Here is a 13,591-nt window from a genome sequence, read left to right as displayed (position 1 = left end):
GCTCGGTTAACTCCGTGTCTGTTCCTTGGAGACCGAGTTTCGAAACAATGGGATTGTGTCTTCTGGGATAGCTACCGTTCCAACTCTATTTTCTGGTAAAGCAGTTGAGCAAACCTCACCATCCAGGTAAAAGACCCCTATTGATCCACATTTAGGGCGGTTGAGTGAGCATGAGGTTGCGGAAGGCCACGCATAAGTTTCGGTGCTGAGGTCCTGGATTGCGATGAAACCCCATCCAGAGATCATCGACAACGGATCCTTGAGGTGCCCCATGAACTGATTGGGCTGGAAGACTTCTGACCTCTGGGGCACAGCTTGAAAGGGGTTGATGTCTCACCAGTCCTGTCCCATCATGATGACATCGTCGGGAGCTAGTGATACAAGGCAACGGTTTTTCTCACTTGCGACGACCCTTGGGACCGAGGGCTCCCAGAGGAAGTGGCTGAGGGTAGGGTCCGGTGCCGAGCATGCCGTCAGGTGGTGATCGATCTGATGGGTGAGGTGAGTGCGCAACTATTTAGGTATTCTGGTAGGCGTGGCGGTGTTGAAGAAAGCCCGCCATGTGCCATTCGTAGGCAGCGTGGCGCTGCCAACAGTCTGATGCCCAGTTTCGGTCCGTGTCGTGATCTGAAGCACACACTGTTCGGTGTATTCATCAAGGCCGCAACAATATCTGCGCTCTTGGTGTCGGATGCGATGGTTTCCCAAAAGGCCGATTTTCGAAGTCCGCTAAGCCGTCGGAGAGCAAAGAGTTGGATAAAAACCGCTAGGCGAGTTGTGCACGCCTTCTTGGCCAGCCGGGCTGCGTATGTAGCGTCGTTTTTTTATGCTTTCGATGCTTCCAATCGTCCAATGGCTATTCTTCGCCGATCTAAGTTGCAACGATGTCGGCACCCCGGGTTAAAGTCAAACTCCGAGATGGCGTACTGTGCCGAGACTGAAGCAAGCAGGCCCAGTAGTCTAGAAACAAAGTCGAGATAGTTGTAGAACTACAAAATAGAAGGCTGAGCAGAAGGTTAGGATCTTGTACGTGCACTATGTGCTGGAATGCCCATGGCTCTTTGGCTTCTTGTTCGGCTGGCACGGACACACTTTTCGTGTGTTTCCAAACGTCTGAAGGCGCTCATACGGTCCATGTCTTGCAGAGGATCGTCGACCGCTTCGAGGCCCCAAATTGGAAGTTTGCTATGAGTCTCCGCTGCCCCACATTGAATTTACTTACTAATCCACATGGACGTTGCAGCACATGGAAGGCGGTGTTTACTGCCGAGCCCTTGTGCGAGATGTCTGTTGGTGAATGGTTCATTGTGATTTTTGTCCCTGTCTCTGGTTGAGAAAGGCGCTTGGAGGCACTCGGACTCGATGAACATTTGACAGTGATGTACAGCGTAGCACAGGCATATGCACCCCGTGGATTCATGCCGACAAAGAGTCCTCCAAAAGTCCCTCGAGATGAAATCATAGAACCGTCCCTACGGGCTGGCAGTTACACACGTTGGACAGCAGCCGGGCGGCTGGGGTGGGCTGGAGTGTGCTGGAGTGTGCTGGGTGCCCCACACCTTGTGCCGCGACGCCGTAAAATGAGAGCTTACGGACAGGGTTGCTGACCAATTCAGGGACCCCGAAGTTAACGAAGTCCAGCGGGAGCCCCCGTTTTGCAGTTGTGGCCTTCTGGGCTGGGAAGAACGCAGCGTGCAGCACCGCAATCCACAGCCATCCCCATCCTGGAGCGTGTCCCCTTTTGGAGAACGTCCAGTTTCGCAGAAGTTTTTTCTCCTTTCTTTTCCCTCCTGTTCATGCAGACCTCCCAGCAGCACATCCAGGCTTTTCCTTGCGAGCCCGTCCCCGCTGGATCATGAGGTGCTTGACGGTCTATCGCTGACTGCAACAACCCCGGCTCATCCGGTCCGCCACGTTTCTACTGCCCGTTTCGCCCTCGCGCATCAAAATCTCTCCCTGCTACACCCTGACACCCGCGAGCCATCCCATCCCATCCCATCACGAGCACCACCAATTTCTGCCACCGGTCCCAATCTCGGCCACGCTTCCCGAAGACCCCGATTCTTTCTGTTCGCCATCGCCGCCGTCGCAACTTGAATAGGAGATTGCAATTCTTTCACCGTACGCGCCTGGCTCATAAGGAAGACGGACGGCTTGCTTGGCTTTCGAAACAACAGCACGAGCCACAGCATCAAAGGCGCTTTTCCCCCCAAGTCCCGCCATCCTTTTGTTGGCCCCGGATTATTTTTACTCGACGACACGTATACGACCCGAGTTGTTGCTTTGGGTAGCCTAGGCCGTATTCACTGCCCTGGTGTCGAATCAGTGACGGTACCGGACGGGGCCAGCCTGGCGAACGCAAGTGGGTTGATCGGGCGCTGCCCGGAATCCCCTCCTCGACATGGCTTCTCCACCAGTGGCAGAAGAGGGGAACGATAACTTGGGGCCGGAAATAGCGATGCAGAGGACACGATGGGCCACCCGGAAGATGACGGTGAAGAGTGGGACGAAGAAGCGTCTATCACTGATAGGCAGGAAACAACACAACCGGACCGCGTCGGAAAAGAAGAGGGCATCTGGAGGAGCAGGTTCGCTACAGCAGCCCGAGGAGGCTGTCCCAGAAGAAGAAGAAGAGGTCGATACCCAGAGCGAGAGTGCGCACGACGAGGGCGGCCCTGCTCCAAGACAACTTTATTTTGGCCAGCCGTTGCCACGCGAACTCCAAGACGAAGAAGGCAAGCCGGCTCGACAGTTTACGAGAAACAAGATCCGAACGGCCAAGTACACGCCATTATCCTTTATTCCTAAAAACCTTTTCTTTCAATTTCACAATGTCGCCAACATATTCTTCTTGTTCATAGTGATTCTAGTTGTGAGTGGCCCCTGGGTTCGATTGAGCGGTCAACGTTTCAGGTGTCATCGTTAACATTGTGGCAGATTTTCCCTATTTTTGGTGGTGTTAATCCTGGACTAAACGCCGTACCCCTAATTTTTATTATCTGCGTTACCGCAGTCAAGGACGCCATCGAAGATTACCGACGGACGATCCTGGATAATGAGCTCAACAATGCCCCCGTTCATCGGTTACTCGGGGTCGAGAATGTGAATGTGGAGGAGGACAACGTTTCTCTTTGGCGGAGGATAAAGAAGGCAACTTCGCGGTTCTTTGGAGCTCTCTGGCGTGCCATCGAGGGGTTATGGAAGAAGGACGAACACGCTGCCGAGGAGAAGTCGAAGTCGGTCGATCCGCGCATGTCGATTGAGACCAGGACGACACCCTGGGAGGCGGTCGCATCACCCATGTCACGAAACTCGTTTGTCTCGGCTCGAGAAGAAATTCAAATGACGCCAGTACCATCGCCGTTGCCACGAAATCATGAAGAGGCTCCCAGCACCTCCACCGCCGTGGAAAATGAGGGCCTTCTTCTCCAAGCGCTCAAGGGTGATATGATAAACCCAGACGTTCCGATCTCTGGTAAGGCCAGGTTTCACAGGGATGCTTGGAAGAGCTTGGTTGTGGGCGATTTTGTCCGTATCTACAACGACGACGAACTTCCGGCCGATATCATCATTCTCGCGACTTCGGATCCCGATGGTGCATGCTACGTCGAAACCAAGAACCTGGATGGTGAAACCAACTTGAAAGTTCGGTCCGCCCTTCGATGTGGTCGTACTCTGAAGCATGCCCGTGATTGCGAACGAGCTCGGTTCGTGATTGAAAGCGAGCCGCCTCAGGCAAATCTCTACAAGTACAATGGTGCGATCAAGTGGCAGCAAAAGGTCCCCTGGGATCCAAAAGGGGAGCCCAGGGAGATGTCGGAACCTATCAGCATCGACAACATGCTTCTCCGCGGATGCAATCTGCGCAATACTGAGTGGGCTCTCGGCATCGTTGTCTTCACCGGCCACGACACCAAGATCATGATGAATGCAGGTATCACGCCCAGTAAGCGGGCCCGCATCGCTCGCGAGCTGAACTTCAACGTCATCTGCAATCTGGGTATTCTCGTGGCGATCTGCTTGGTGGCTGCTTTTGTGAACGGTGTTACCTGGGCCAAGGACGATGCTTCGCTCGCTTGGTTTGAATATGGCTCCATCGGCTCAACGCCGGAACTGACGGGGTTCATCACATTCTGGGCTGCTGTCATCGTCTTCCAGAACTTGATTCCGATTTCCCTGTACATTTCGCTCGAAATTGTACGGACGCTACAGGCCTACTTCATCTACAGCGACATGGGAATGTACTATGATAAGATCGATCAGCCTTGTATCCCCAAGTCCTGGAATATCTCTGATGACGTCGGTCAAATTGAATACATTTTCTCGGACAAGACAGGCACACTCACGCAAAACGTCATGGAGTTCAAGAAAGCCACGATCAACGGTCAACCTTACGGCGAGGCCTACACGGAGGCACAGGCCGGCATGAACAAGCGTATGGGCATCGACGTTGAGAACGAGGCGAAGGTGATCCGGGCCGAGATCGCCGCAGCCAAGGTGAGGGCCCTGGAAGGCCTTCGTTCGCTCCATGAGAACCCGTACCTGCATGACGAGGACTTGACCTTCATTGCCCCTGATTTTGTGGAGGATCTCGCTGGTAAGAACGGCAGGGAACAGCAAGAGGCAAACGCGCATTTCATGCTGGCCCTTGCTCTCTGTCACACAGTGATCGCGGAGAAGGTTCCCGGCAACCCTCCTAAGATGGAATTCAAGGCTCAATCTCCAGATGAGGCTGCCCTGGTGGCAACCGCCCGCGATATGGGTTTCACAGTCCTCGGCTCCGCCAACGATGGGATCAACGTCAACGTCATGGGCGAGGACAGGCATTACCCGGTTCTCAACACCATCGAATTCAACTCTAGCAGAAAGAGGATGAGCGCAATCGTGAGGATGCCCGACGGCAAGATCATCTTGTTCTGCAAGGGTGCCGACAGCATCATTTACTCGCGTCTCAAGAAAGGAGAACAGCAGGAACTTCGCAAGGAAACCGCCAAACATCTCGAGATGTTCGCCATCGAGGGTCTCCGTACTTTGTGCATTGCACAAAAGGAGCTCTCCGAGGAAGAATACCGCGAGTGGCGAAAGGAGCACGACCTTGCCGCCACCGCGCTGGAAAACCGCGAGGACAGGCTCGAGGAGGTTGCTGATAAGATTGAGCGTGACTTGACCCTGCTGGGCGGCACGGCTATTGAAGACAGACTTCAGGACGGTGTCCCTGACACCATCGCTCTTCTCGGCGATGCCGGCATCAAGCTCTGGGTCCTGACTGGCGACAAGGTCGAAACGGCCATCAACATCGGTTTCTCTTGCAACCTCTTGCACAACGACATGGACCTTCTTCGCATCCAGGTTAACGAGGATGAAAGTGGCATGTCTTCGGAAGAGGATTATCTGGCGCACGCTGAAGAACAACTCGACAACGGTTTGGCCAAGTTTCAGATGACTGGCAGTGACGAAGAGCTTAAGATGGCTAAGAAGGACCACGAACCCCCGGCCGCTACTCACGGTCTCGTCATCGACGGTTTCACCCTCCGCTGGGTGCTCAGCGATGCTCTGAAGCAGAAGTTCTTGCTCTTGTGCAAGCAGTGCAAGTCAGTTCTCTGCTGCCGTGTCAGTCCCGCCCAAAAAGCCGCCGTGGTTGCCATGGTCAAGAATGGTCTCGATGTCATGACCCTGTCGATTGGTGATGGTGCCAACGATGTGGCCATGATCCAGGAAGCCGACGTTGGTGTCGGTATTGCTGGTGTCGAAGGTCGTCAAGCCGTCATGTCTTCGGATTATGCCATTGGACAGTTCCGCTTCTTGCAGAGGCTTGTTCTTGTTCACGGTCGATGGTCCTACCGGCGCTTGGCAGAGTCGATTAGCAACTTCTTCTACAAGAACATGATTTGGACCTTTGCCATTTTCTGGTTCCAAATCTACTGCAACTTCGACATCGCTTACATCTACGAGTATACCTATATCCTAATGTTCAACCTCTTCTTCACCTCGGTGCCGGTCATCCTCATGGGTGTGTTGGACCAGGATGTGTCGGACACTGTGTCGTTGGTGGTGCCCCAGCTCTATCGACGTGGCATTGAGCGCAAGGAATGGACACAGACCAAGTTCTGGTAAGTAACACTCCCCTTTCCGCAGACGCAGTGGAGGCTCAAGCTAACGTTCACACCAGGGCATATATGGCTGATGGTGTCTACCAGTCCGCCGCTTGTTTCTTCATCCCATTCGTGTTCGTCACCTTGACGGCCACAGCAGCCGGCAACGGACTGGACATCGCAGAGCGCACACGTCTTGGGTGCTACATTGCCCACCCGGCCGTCTTCACGATCAATGCCTACATTCTCATCAACACCTACCGATGGGATTGGCTGACATTGCTCGCCATAGTAATCAGCGACATCTTCATCTTCTTCTGGACTGGAGTGTACACGGCTAGTACCTACGCTGTCACGTTCTACCAAGCCGCCCCCCAGGTTTACCAGGAGTTGACCTTTTGGATGTGTTTCATTGTCACGCCGGCTATTTGCTTGCTTCCGCGTCTCGTGGTCAAATGCATTCAGAAGCAGACGTTCCCTTACGATGTGGACATCATTCGGGAGCAGGCCAAGCAGGGCTTGTTCGATGATCCGCAGGCTGTTGCCGCTGCAGCTGCCGCGTCCGAGGGTCTCGAGGGTACCTCTACGGGCTCTTCAGCCTCTTCGGGCAAGATGTCGGGCAGAAGCCGCAAGTCTAAGCACGCTCAATATGCGAGCGTGGACGAAGACAGGCGGCCTATCTATCCTCCCTCCATCGCAGCCACGCACAACACACGCGCACAGAACGGCAGCGATGGCACCAACTACATCATGCAAAACCGGCAGTCCATGGATCTCCCTGAGGCCGAGCCGGTTGACAGCATTCAAAGAGAAATTACCGGACCTGGCCGGCCCTCGATAGACCGTGCCAGGCCGTCGTATGACCGAGTGAGGCGATCCATAGATCGGGTCCGTCCCAGCTTCGAGGCCAGTAACGACTTCACCTCGGCGGCGCGGCTCAGTAGGATTGAGTCGAGCCATTCGGCTCAAGGACTGCCGGGGCAGCGGAGGTTCAACCTGACCACGGTCAGGAAACGGGGGTTATCGGCATTCTCCAAGCAAAGCATTGAATGATTTGGTGTTGTGGAGGCGTGTTTGCTCTTGGAGGTTGAAAATTCGACTGTATATTATATTGGTTCCGGGACGACACACGCGTTGTTGCAGGGCATCATCGCTGCTCTTTCTCTCTCCGCTGTTCCTCGATTTACCTCTGTGGTGTCTTTGAATTTTTCTCTTTTTCCTTTTTTGTTCTTGATATCCCGGGTGTTTTTGCCACGTAGAGCTGTGTGGCGCACCCATCGCGCCGTTTAGAGCTTGAAGATGGTGAGGGTGGGGATGGAAAAGAGAGGAAGGGGCTGATTGGGAGGAAGGTTGTTTTTGGAGGTTGTAACTCAGACAAGACTTTGCCTTTTGGTGGTGGTGGTGGTGGGTGGTCAAGACAGAATACTCTCCTTTTTTTGCGAGACACAGGTCGTTTCTGTTGTTTACTGTTTTCTGAGGTTAATGAAGCCGGCGTTTGGATGGTGCATTTGCAATTTTTTGGAGTTTGAACTTGCTGGGGGGTGGTGGTGGTGGTGGTGGTGGTGGTGGTAGTACTTGTGTTTGGGGAAGAAGGGGGCAGGGTGGGCTCAAAAAACGACACAAACAAACACACACACCCACACATACAACAATTCAACTGCGCTGTATAGAGTTAGTCGGAGAGTCAATTTTGCATACATCCCTTATTATCAATGTTTAGTGAGAGCTTCCTCTCTATCGAATATTTTGTATGTCTTGCCACTTGTGATTATGAGAAACTGTAGAATCCGATGTTGGTTGTCAGGGGGCCATCGCCAAGCCCGGGCCCCTGCCAAGATGGCACGACCCGCAAAAAAGTGGTGTGAGGAAGGGAACAACCAAGCATCGCGTCCCACGCCGAAGCTGTGCCCATAGCTTCCTCTCCCAACAAAACCAGTCGCGACACCACCAAAGCTTCCAGACAGTGTCGTGAATAGGTCAATTGCAGTTGAAAAATCAGCAGCAATGGCGGAGACACTGATGGAGGCTCCCAGGAGCTTGCTCATCCAGCTGCGCCTGGCGATACAGGAGAAAACGTAGGCCACGAGGATTGATGATGGCGCAAAGATTGGTTGCTAACTACTTTCAGGTCTCTTGATATCTCCGAGTCCGCATGGTCGATTGTCTGGTCTGGGATTGCTTTGTTTGCTGTTTGGTATATGGCTGTTCGGGAGAACGACAAGCCCATCCTCTATCGAGTCCCGTCGCCGAAGGTTCCTGAGAACGTCGAGATTCTCGAGGAGCCAGCTATCAAGGTGCGCAGGAGGTCACTGCATCATATTAGAATATACCAGGAGACTAATTGCTTGTATTCAACAGGTCTCTGGATCTACCGCTGTTCAATGCTATGCGCCGGCTACAGGCCAGTTCCTCGGCTTCGCCAACCCTTCCTCCTCGAACGCTATCGACCGTGCCATTGAGCAAGCAAAGGCCGCCCAGGAGCAATGGGCCACCACCTCGTTTCGCGAACGCCGGGCGGTTCTTAGAACCCTGCTTCAACATGTACTTGACAACCAAGAGGAGATCTGCCGCGTCGCCTGTCTCGACAGCGGTAAATCCATGGTCGACGCCCAGCTCGGCGAGATCCTCGTCACGGCCGAAAAGCTCGAATGGACCATCAAGCACGGTGAAAAGGCCCTCCGCCCCTCCCGCCGCCCTACCAACCTTCTCATGAGCTACAAGCGCAACACGGTCTACCACGAACCCCTCGGTGTTGTTGCGGCCTTGGTCAGCTGGAACTACCCCTTCCACAACTTCATCGGCCCCGTCATCTCGGCTCTCTTCTCCGGCAACGGCATCGTCGTCAAGGTCTCTGAGCAAACCGCCTGGTCATCCGGTTACTTCACCTCGATCGCGCGAGGTGCTCTCGTCGCACACGGGCACAACCCCTCCCTGATCCAAACGGTAGTCTGCTGGCCCCAAACCGCCTCCCATCTCACCTCCCACCCTGGAATCTCCCACATAACCTTCATCGGCTCCCGCCCCGTCTGCCACAAGGTCGCCGCCTCTGCCGCGAAGGCCCTCATCCCCGTGGTGGCTGAACTCGGAGGGAAAGACGCCTCCATCATCCTCGATTCCTTGCCCGACCGTGACGTCCCCCGCGTGGTTGAAACCCTGCTGCGAGGCTCCTTCCAGGCAGCGGGACAAAACTGCATCGGCATCGAGCGCATCATCGCCACCCCGGGCATCTACGACAGACTTGTTTCCCTCCTCGAACCTCGCGTCAAATCCCTCCGCCTAGGCCAAGACAAGGACGTGGGCGCCATGATCTCGGACAGCTCCTTCTCCCGCCTCGAATCGCTCATCTCGGAAGCCGTCTCCAAGGGGGCGAGACTGCTGGCCGGCGGGAGGAGGTACACCCACCCTGACCACCCCAAGGGTCACTACTTTACTCCCACTTTGCTGGTCGACGTGACTCCCGACATGGCCATCGCCAACGAGGAGTGTTTTGCCCCTGTGATGACGGTGATGAAGACGCCCTCCGACAGGGTGGAGGATATCCTCTCGGTAGCCAACGCTCCCGATTTCGGGCTGGGAAGTTCTGTTTTTGGAGCGGAGACGGACCCGAGAATACCGGTGATTGTGAAGAAGATCAAGGCGGGAATGATCGCGGTCAACGACTTTGGGGCTACGTACGCGGTGCAGCTACCTTTTGGCGGGGTGGCGGGCAGTGGGTACGGGAGGTTTGCCGGGGAGGAAGGGTTGAGGGGGTTGTGCAATGTCAAGTCGGTGTGTGAGGATCGGTTTGGGGCTTGGTGGTGGTTTGGGGGGGTGAGGACGAGTATCCCGCCTGCGATGAGGTATCCTGTGAACGACCAAGAAAGGAGCTCGAGGTTTGCTAGGGGGGTGGTGGAGATGGGGTACGCTCCGGGGTGGGGGAGGAAGCTGGCGAAGGGGTTGGGAAATATTATGGGGAACATGTGAGAAGGTGACGGGTGAGGCAAAAGGAGGGTAAGGTGTGAGATAGGGGTGGTATATATAATGAATGGGTGTTGAGGTGTCTGAATAATAATGATATTTCAAGTTAAGTGTCAAACGAGTAGCTCGTTTCGGGTGATGGCATTTCCCAGTCACATCGGGCATCACACACTGGCCAAGACATTTTGTATTCACGTGTGCCAATTGTATGCATATATATATATATATATATATATGTATATATAAAACCATTTGCTATACCTGTTGCTATACTTTGCTACAACACGCTTTCCTCTCCCTGTTAGTCGGAAATTAGGTATCCCTTTCATTGCCAATCTTCCCTTCAACAAGGTCGGCAAAGAAACCTAACCCTGCGTGGACAACGCAAAGAAATTCATCATCATGCCCTCTCCTGCTATTCTGACCCGCTGTCATCCATCATCGTCATTGTTGTGGCCTCCCATACATCCATCTCGTGTTTGTCTGGGCGTGCAACCTTCTTCCTACCCTGAGAAGAAAACGAAGGATTCCAGCAAAAAATTGTCTCTTCTCTCTCTCTCGCGCTCCCCATCCCGCCCATCTCATCTCGAACTAGGGTATCCCGGATTGTCTAACAAAGAATCTGTAGGAAAGGAAAAAGATGATGAAAAAGAATCCCGCTGCCCACTTCGCCCATCATCAGCAAAGAGGCCCACGTTGATGCCCATTACCACACCGGGAGACAAAAGAAGGAAAGCGTCAACCAAAATCTAACATATGCCAGCCAGTTGTAGATTTCGCTGCAAAGGAAACAGTCCCATGGGCACTTGGTCGAGTGTAATAAGAACCGCTGAAGCCCACCATCAGAAAGACAAAGTACCCAAAAAGACCAGAAAACGCGGGCCGGACGAAGCCATGCCACAAAAACATAACATCACGGCCAGCCTTCTTCCCGCAGTCAACTTCGCCCCTCTCTCCTCACCCGTCTCCGCAACGCCTGATCGATCTATTCAGTGTAACCCAGGGACTCCCACCACACCAATCGCCTTGCTCCCGAAATTAAAGAGCGTTGCGACGCTTTACCATCATCGAGGCTGTTTCGTAGCGAACGCGCCAGCGTCATCGACCACGCCATCCCCGTTGTCTGCCCAGCACCAGGTCAAAATCATCGTGGTATCAGAGAAAAGCCATATACAAAAAGAAATACACCAAAAAGAAGCCACGACAAACGTAAATAAAAGAAAGACAAAGCATGGTTATAAATCCATGCTTTGATATTGATTCCGATAGTCCTGTAGAGTCTGCCGCGTACCAAAGCTCCAAAGTCCGATTCAGACCGAACTCGGAGGCTGGCCAATAACCAATTACCAAGGCTCGAGGTTGATCGGAGACTGACAAGGGTTCCAATGCCCATGTAAGAATTCCCTGCGCCTGAAGAAACGCACGGCTTTTTAGAGACTCATAGTCAACCACTCCCACTCTTGGGGCTGGCCGCCTGTACCGCTACCGCTCAACATGGTCGAGGACTGGTTGCCGGGCGCGCCTCTAGAGCCCGATCCGCCGGGAGGGCGTTGAGACACGCCGAAACTGCTACCGTTGGTAAAGCTCATACTGTTGGTGGCATGGGCTGAGGAGTAGCCGCTGCTAGATCCAACTGATCGGGCGGCTTCGTTCGAACCTGTCGAATTCTCGGGGCTATCAATGTCCATGCTGCTCGAAGGCTGGTCGGCAGCAGATCTGCTGTGGCGACGTTGGCGTTTCGAACCAAGAGTCGCGGCTCTGGTCAAGGATGCAGCGCCAGGACCAGGCGTGTTCTTGGGTGGTGCTGCGGCAATCGGAATAACACCCTTGCCACCAACCACGCCGCTGGTAGAGCCAGCGCTACCATGATAGCTAGTAGGGGTGCTCCCAGCCGTGTTGCCCCCCGAGGCGGGGCCGCTCGCGGGACTTTCGCCATCATGAATGCTGTTCGATCGGTGTTGGGCAGCCGGAGGTGTGCTCACTTGTGTGGGCGGAGGGTTGGCATTGGAAGTGATGGAAAGAGTGGAGTTCTTCCGGCCGGTCGCGCCCGACAGGTTGCTAGAAGAGCTGGAAGCGGCATTCTTCTTAGATCGAGTGCTGGTTCCGCTGACTGGCAAACTGGACCCTGATCCACGATTGCGTTTCTTGATTACGTCAGTCTTCAAACTGAGCGGACGGACTACTCCATGAAGCTTCAAGAACAGGCCGCAGGCGTTGCAAAGAGGCTGGCCCTCGGGGTTCCGGCGCCAGAGAGGTGTTGTGGTTGTAGCGCAGTTCGTGCACATGGTGGGAGCACTGCTGTCCCCTTGGTTGCCACCGGCGCCCTGGAGGTTCGTGGTAGAACCGTGCATTGATCCCGGCGGAGGTGAAGAAGGCCGGCTGGCTGCTACGGATGAGAGGCCAGCAGTGAACATGGCATCACCCGGCGGCGAGTTGGGGTTCGATTGTCCGAAGGAATGAGCCATGTTGGCCAATCCTGGTGTCGATGCCGTCCGGGGCATCTTGATTTGGCGTCCATTGGTCGTGCGGAACGACTGAGAGTGAGATCTAGCCAGACCGTAATCCCCATTCGCATCGACAAACTCGGTCGTCGTGCCCCCGATCGCGACATGTTTACGGGGTGGCCCGGCGGGATATCTCGCAGCTTGCGTGCTAAAGTTACCGGGCAATGTGGGATCCCACGCCAACGACGAGCTTGAGCTTTCGAAGCTGTCTTCTATGGTCATTGACAGGTTTCTGTCAGCAAACACTCCGCCCTCCTCATCATCCGACTCGGCGCCCCCAAAAAACATGGGCGGATCCTGGCCCAAGCCAACGCCGGGGGAGCGAGCAGCATGATCCTGTCCGAACACCGTTGACGGATCGATGTGACCAAAGCTACTCGGCGCAGTGAAAGCAGAGGTGGGGTCGGCGCTCGAGGCCGTCGTGGCGAACATCATGTTGCCGCTGTTCGGATAACTGAACTGCTGGCTGAGGGTGTTGTTGATACCGGACGGGCCCGGCCGATATGGCTGCTGGCGCTGGCGCATATCCATGGAAGCAAAGTAAAACCCCTCGCCGCCCTCGGCCAGTGGGTGAGGGGTGGAGACTGCAGATTGATATGCAGAGCCAGGGGGCGAGTAAAAGTCTGCGCCAGCAAGCGAGCTTGGTTGCATCGTGTTGCCGTTGTAAACAGAGAAGTGATCATGAGCAACCATAGGCGAAGTCGATGGCGAGAAGGTAAAGTTGGGCTGGAAAGGACCAGCAGAGGTGATAATAGGGTCGTTGTCGAGCTGGAAGGTGTCCAGGGGAAATGGAACACCTGGCTGATTGTTCGCTTGTGCCATGGTGTTTTGTTGCGAATTGTTGTTATCGAGTGAGTATTGATCAGCGTCCAGCCCGCCGGTTCCAAAGCCACCGTTCATGGCCGAGACGTGCGGAGAGAAGTTGGCAGGTCGTTTCCGGTTCTAGAGACACATTGACAAGGTCAGATCACCTGATCCTCAACGGGGATGCCTTGACACAATCACAAGTTGATACGCGGGAAGGGGGGGGGGGGGGGC

General features: G+C 54.5%; 3 protein-coding genes across 3 annotated transcripts; 2 read left to right on the top strand and 1 right to left on the bottom strand.

Moving 5' to 3' along the window:
* Positions 1-2,401: 2,401 nt before the first annotated feature.
* On the top strand, positions 2,402-7,145 carry PODANS_1_19230 (uncharacterized protein; the record flags this gene model as incomplete). Its single annotated transcript, XM_001907351.1, has 3 exons — positions 2,402-2,872; positions 2,938-6,110; positions 6,170-7,145. 3 exons carry the CDS (start codon positions 2,402-2,404, stop codon positions 7,143-7,145), a joined length of 4,620 nt encoding a protein of 1,539 aa, XP_001907386.1.
* A 1,145-nt stretch (positions 7,146-8,290) lies between these two features.
* On the top strand, positions 8,291-10,055 carry PODANS_1_19220 (uncharacterized protein; the record flags this gene model as incomplete). Its single annotated transcript, XM_001907350.1, has 2 exons — positions 8,291-8,386; positions 8,451-10,055. 2 exons carry the CDS (start codon positions 8,291-8,293, stop codon positions 10,053-10,055), a joined length of 1,701 nt encoding a protein of 566 aa, XP_001907385.1.
* Positions 10,056-11,479: 1,424 nt separating this feature from the next.
* On the bottom strand, positions 11,480-13,492 carry PODANS_1_19210 (uncharacterized protein; the record flags this gene model as incomplete). Its single annotated transcript, XM_001907349.1, has 1 exon — positions 11,480-13,492. A coding segment is annotated over one exon (2,013 nt), but the record flags the coding sequence as incomplete, so codon positions are not given.
* Between the last annotated feature and the right edge of the window lie 99 nt (positions 13,493-13,591).

The sequence above is a fragment of the Podospora anserina genome, chromosome 1 (assembly GCF_000226545.1).
Source record: "Podospora anserina S mat+ genomic DNA chromosome 1, supercontig 4".
NCBI classification, from domain to species: domain Eukaryota; kingdom Fungi; phylum Ascomycota; class Sordariomycetes; order Sordariales; family Podosporaceae; genus Podospora; species Podospora anserina.
This window is presented reverse-complemented; position numbering and strand designations above follow the sequence as displayed.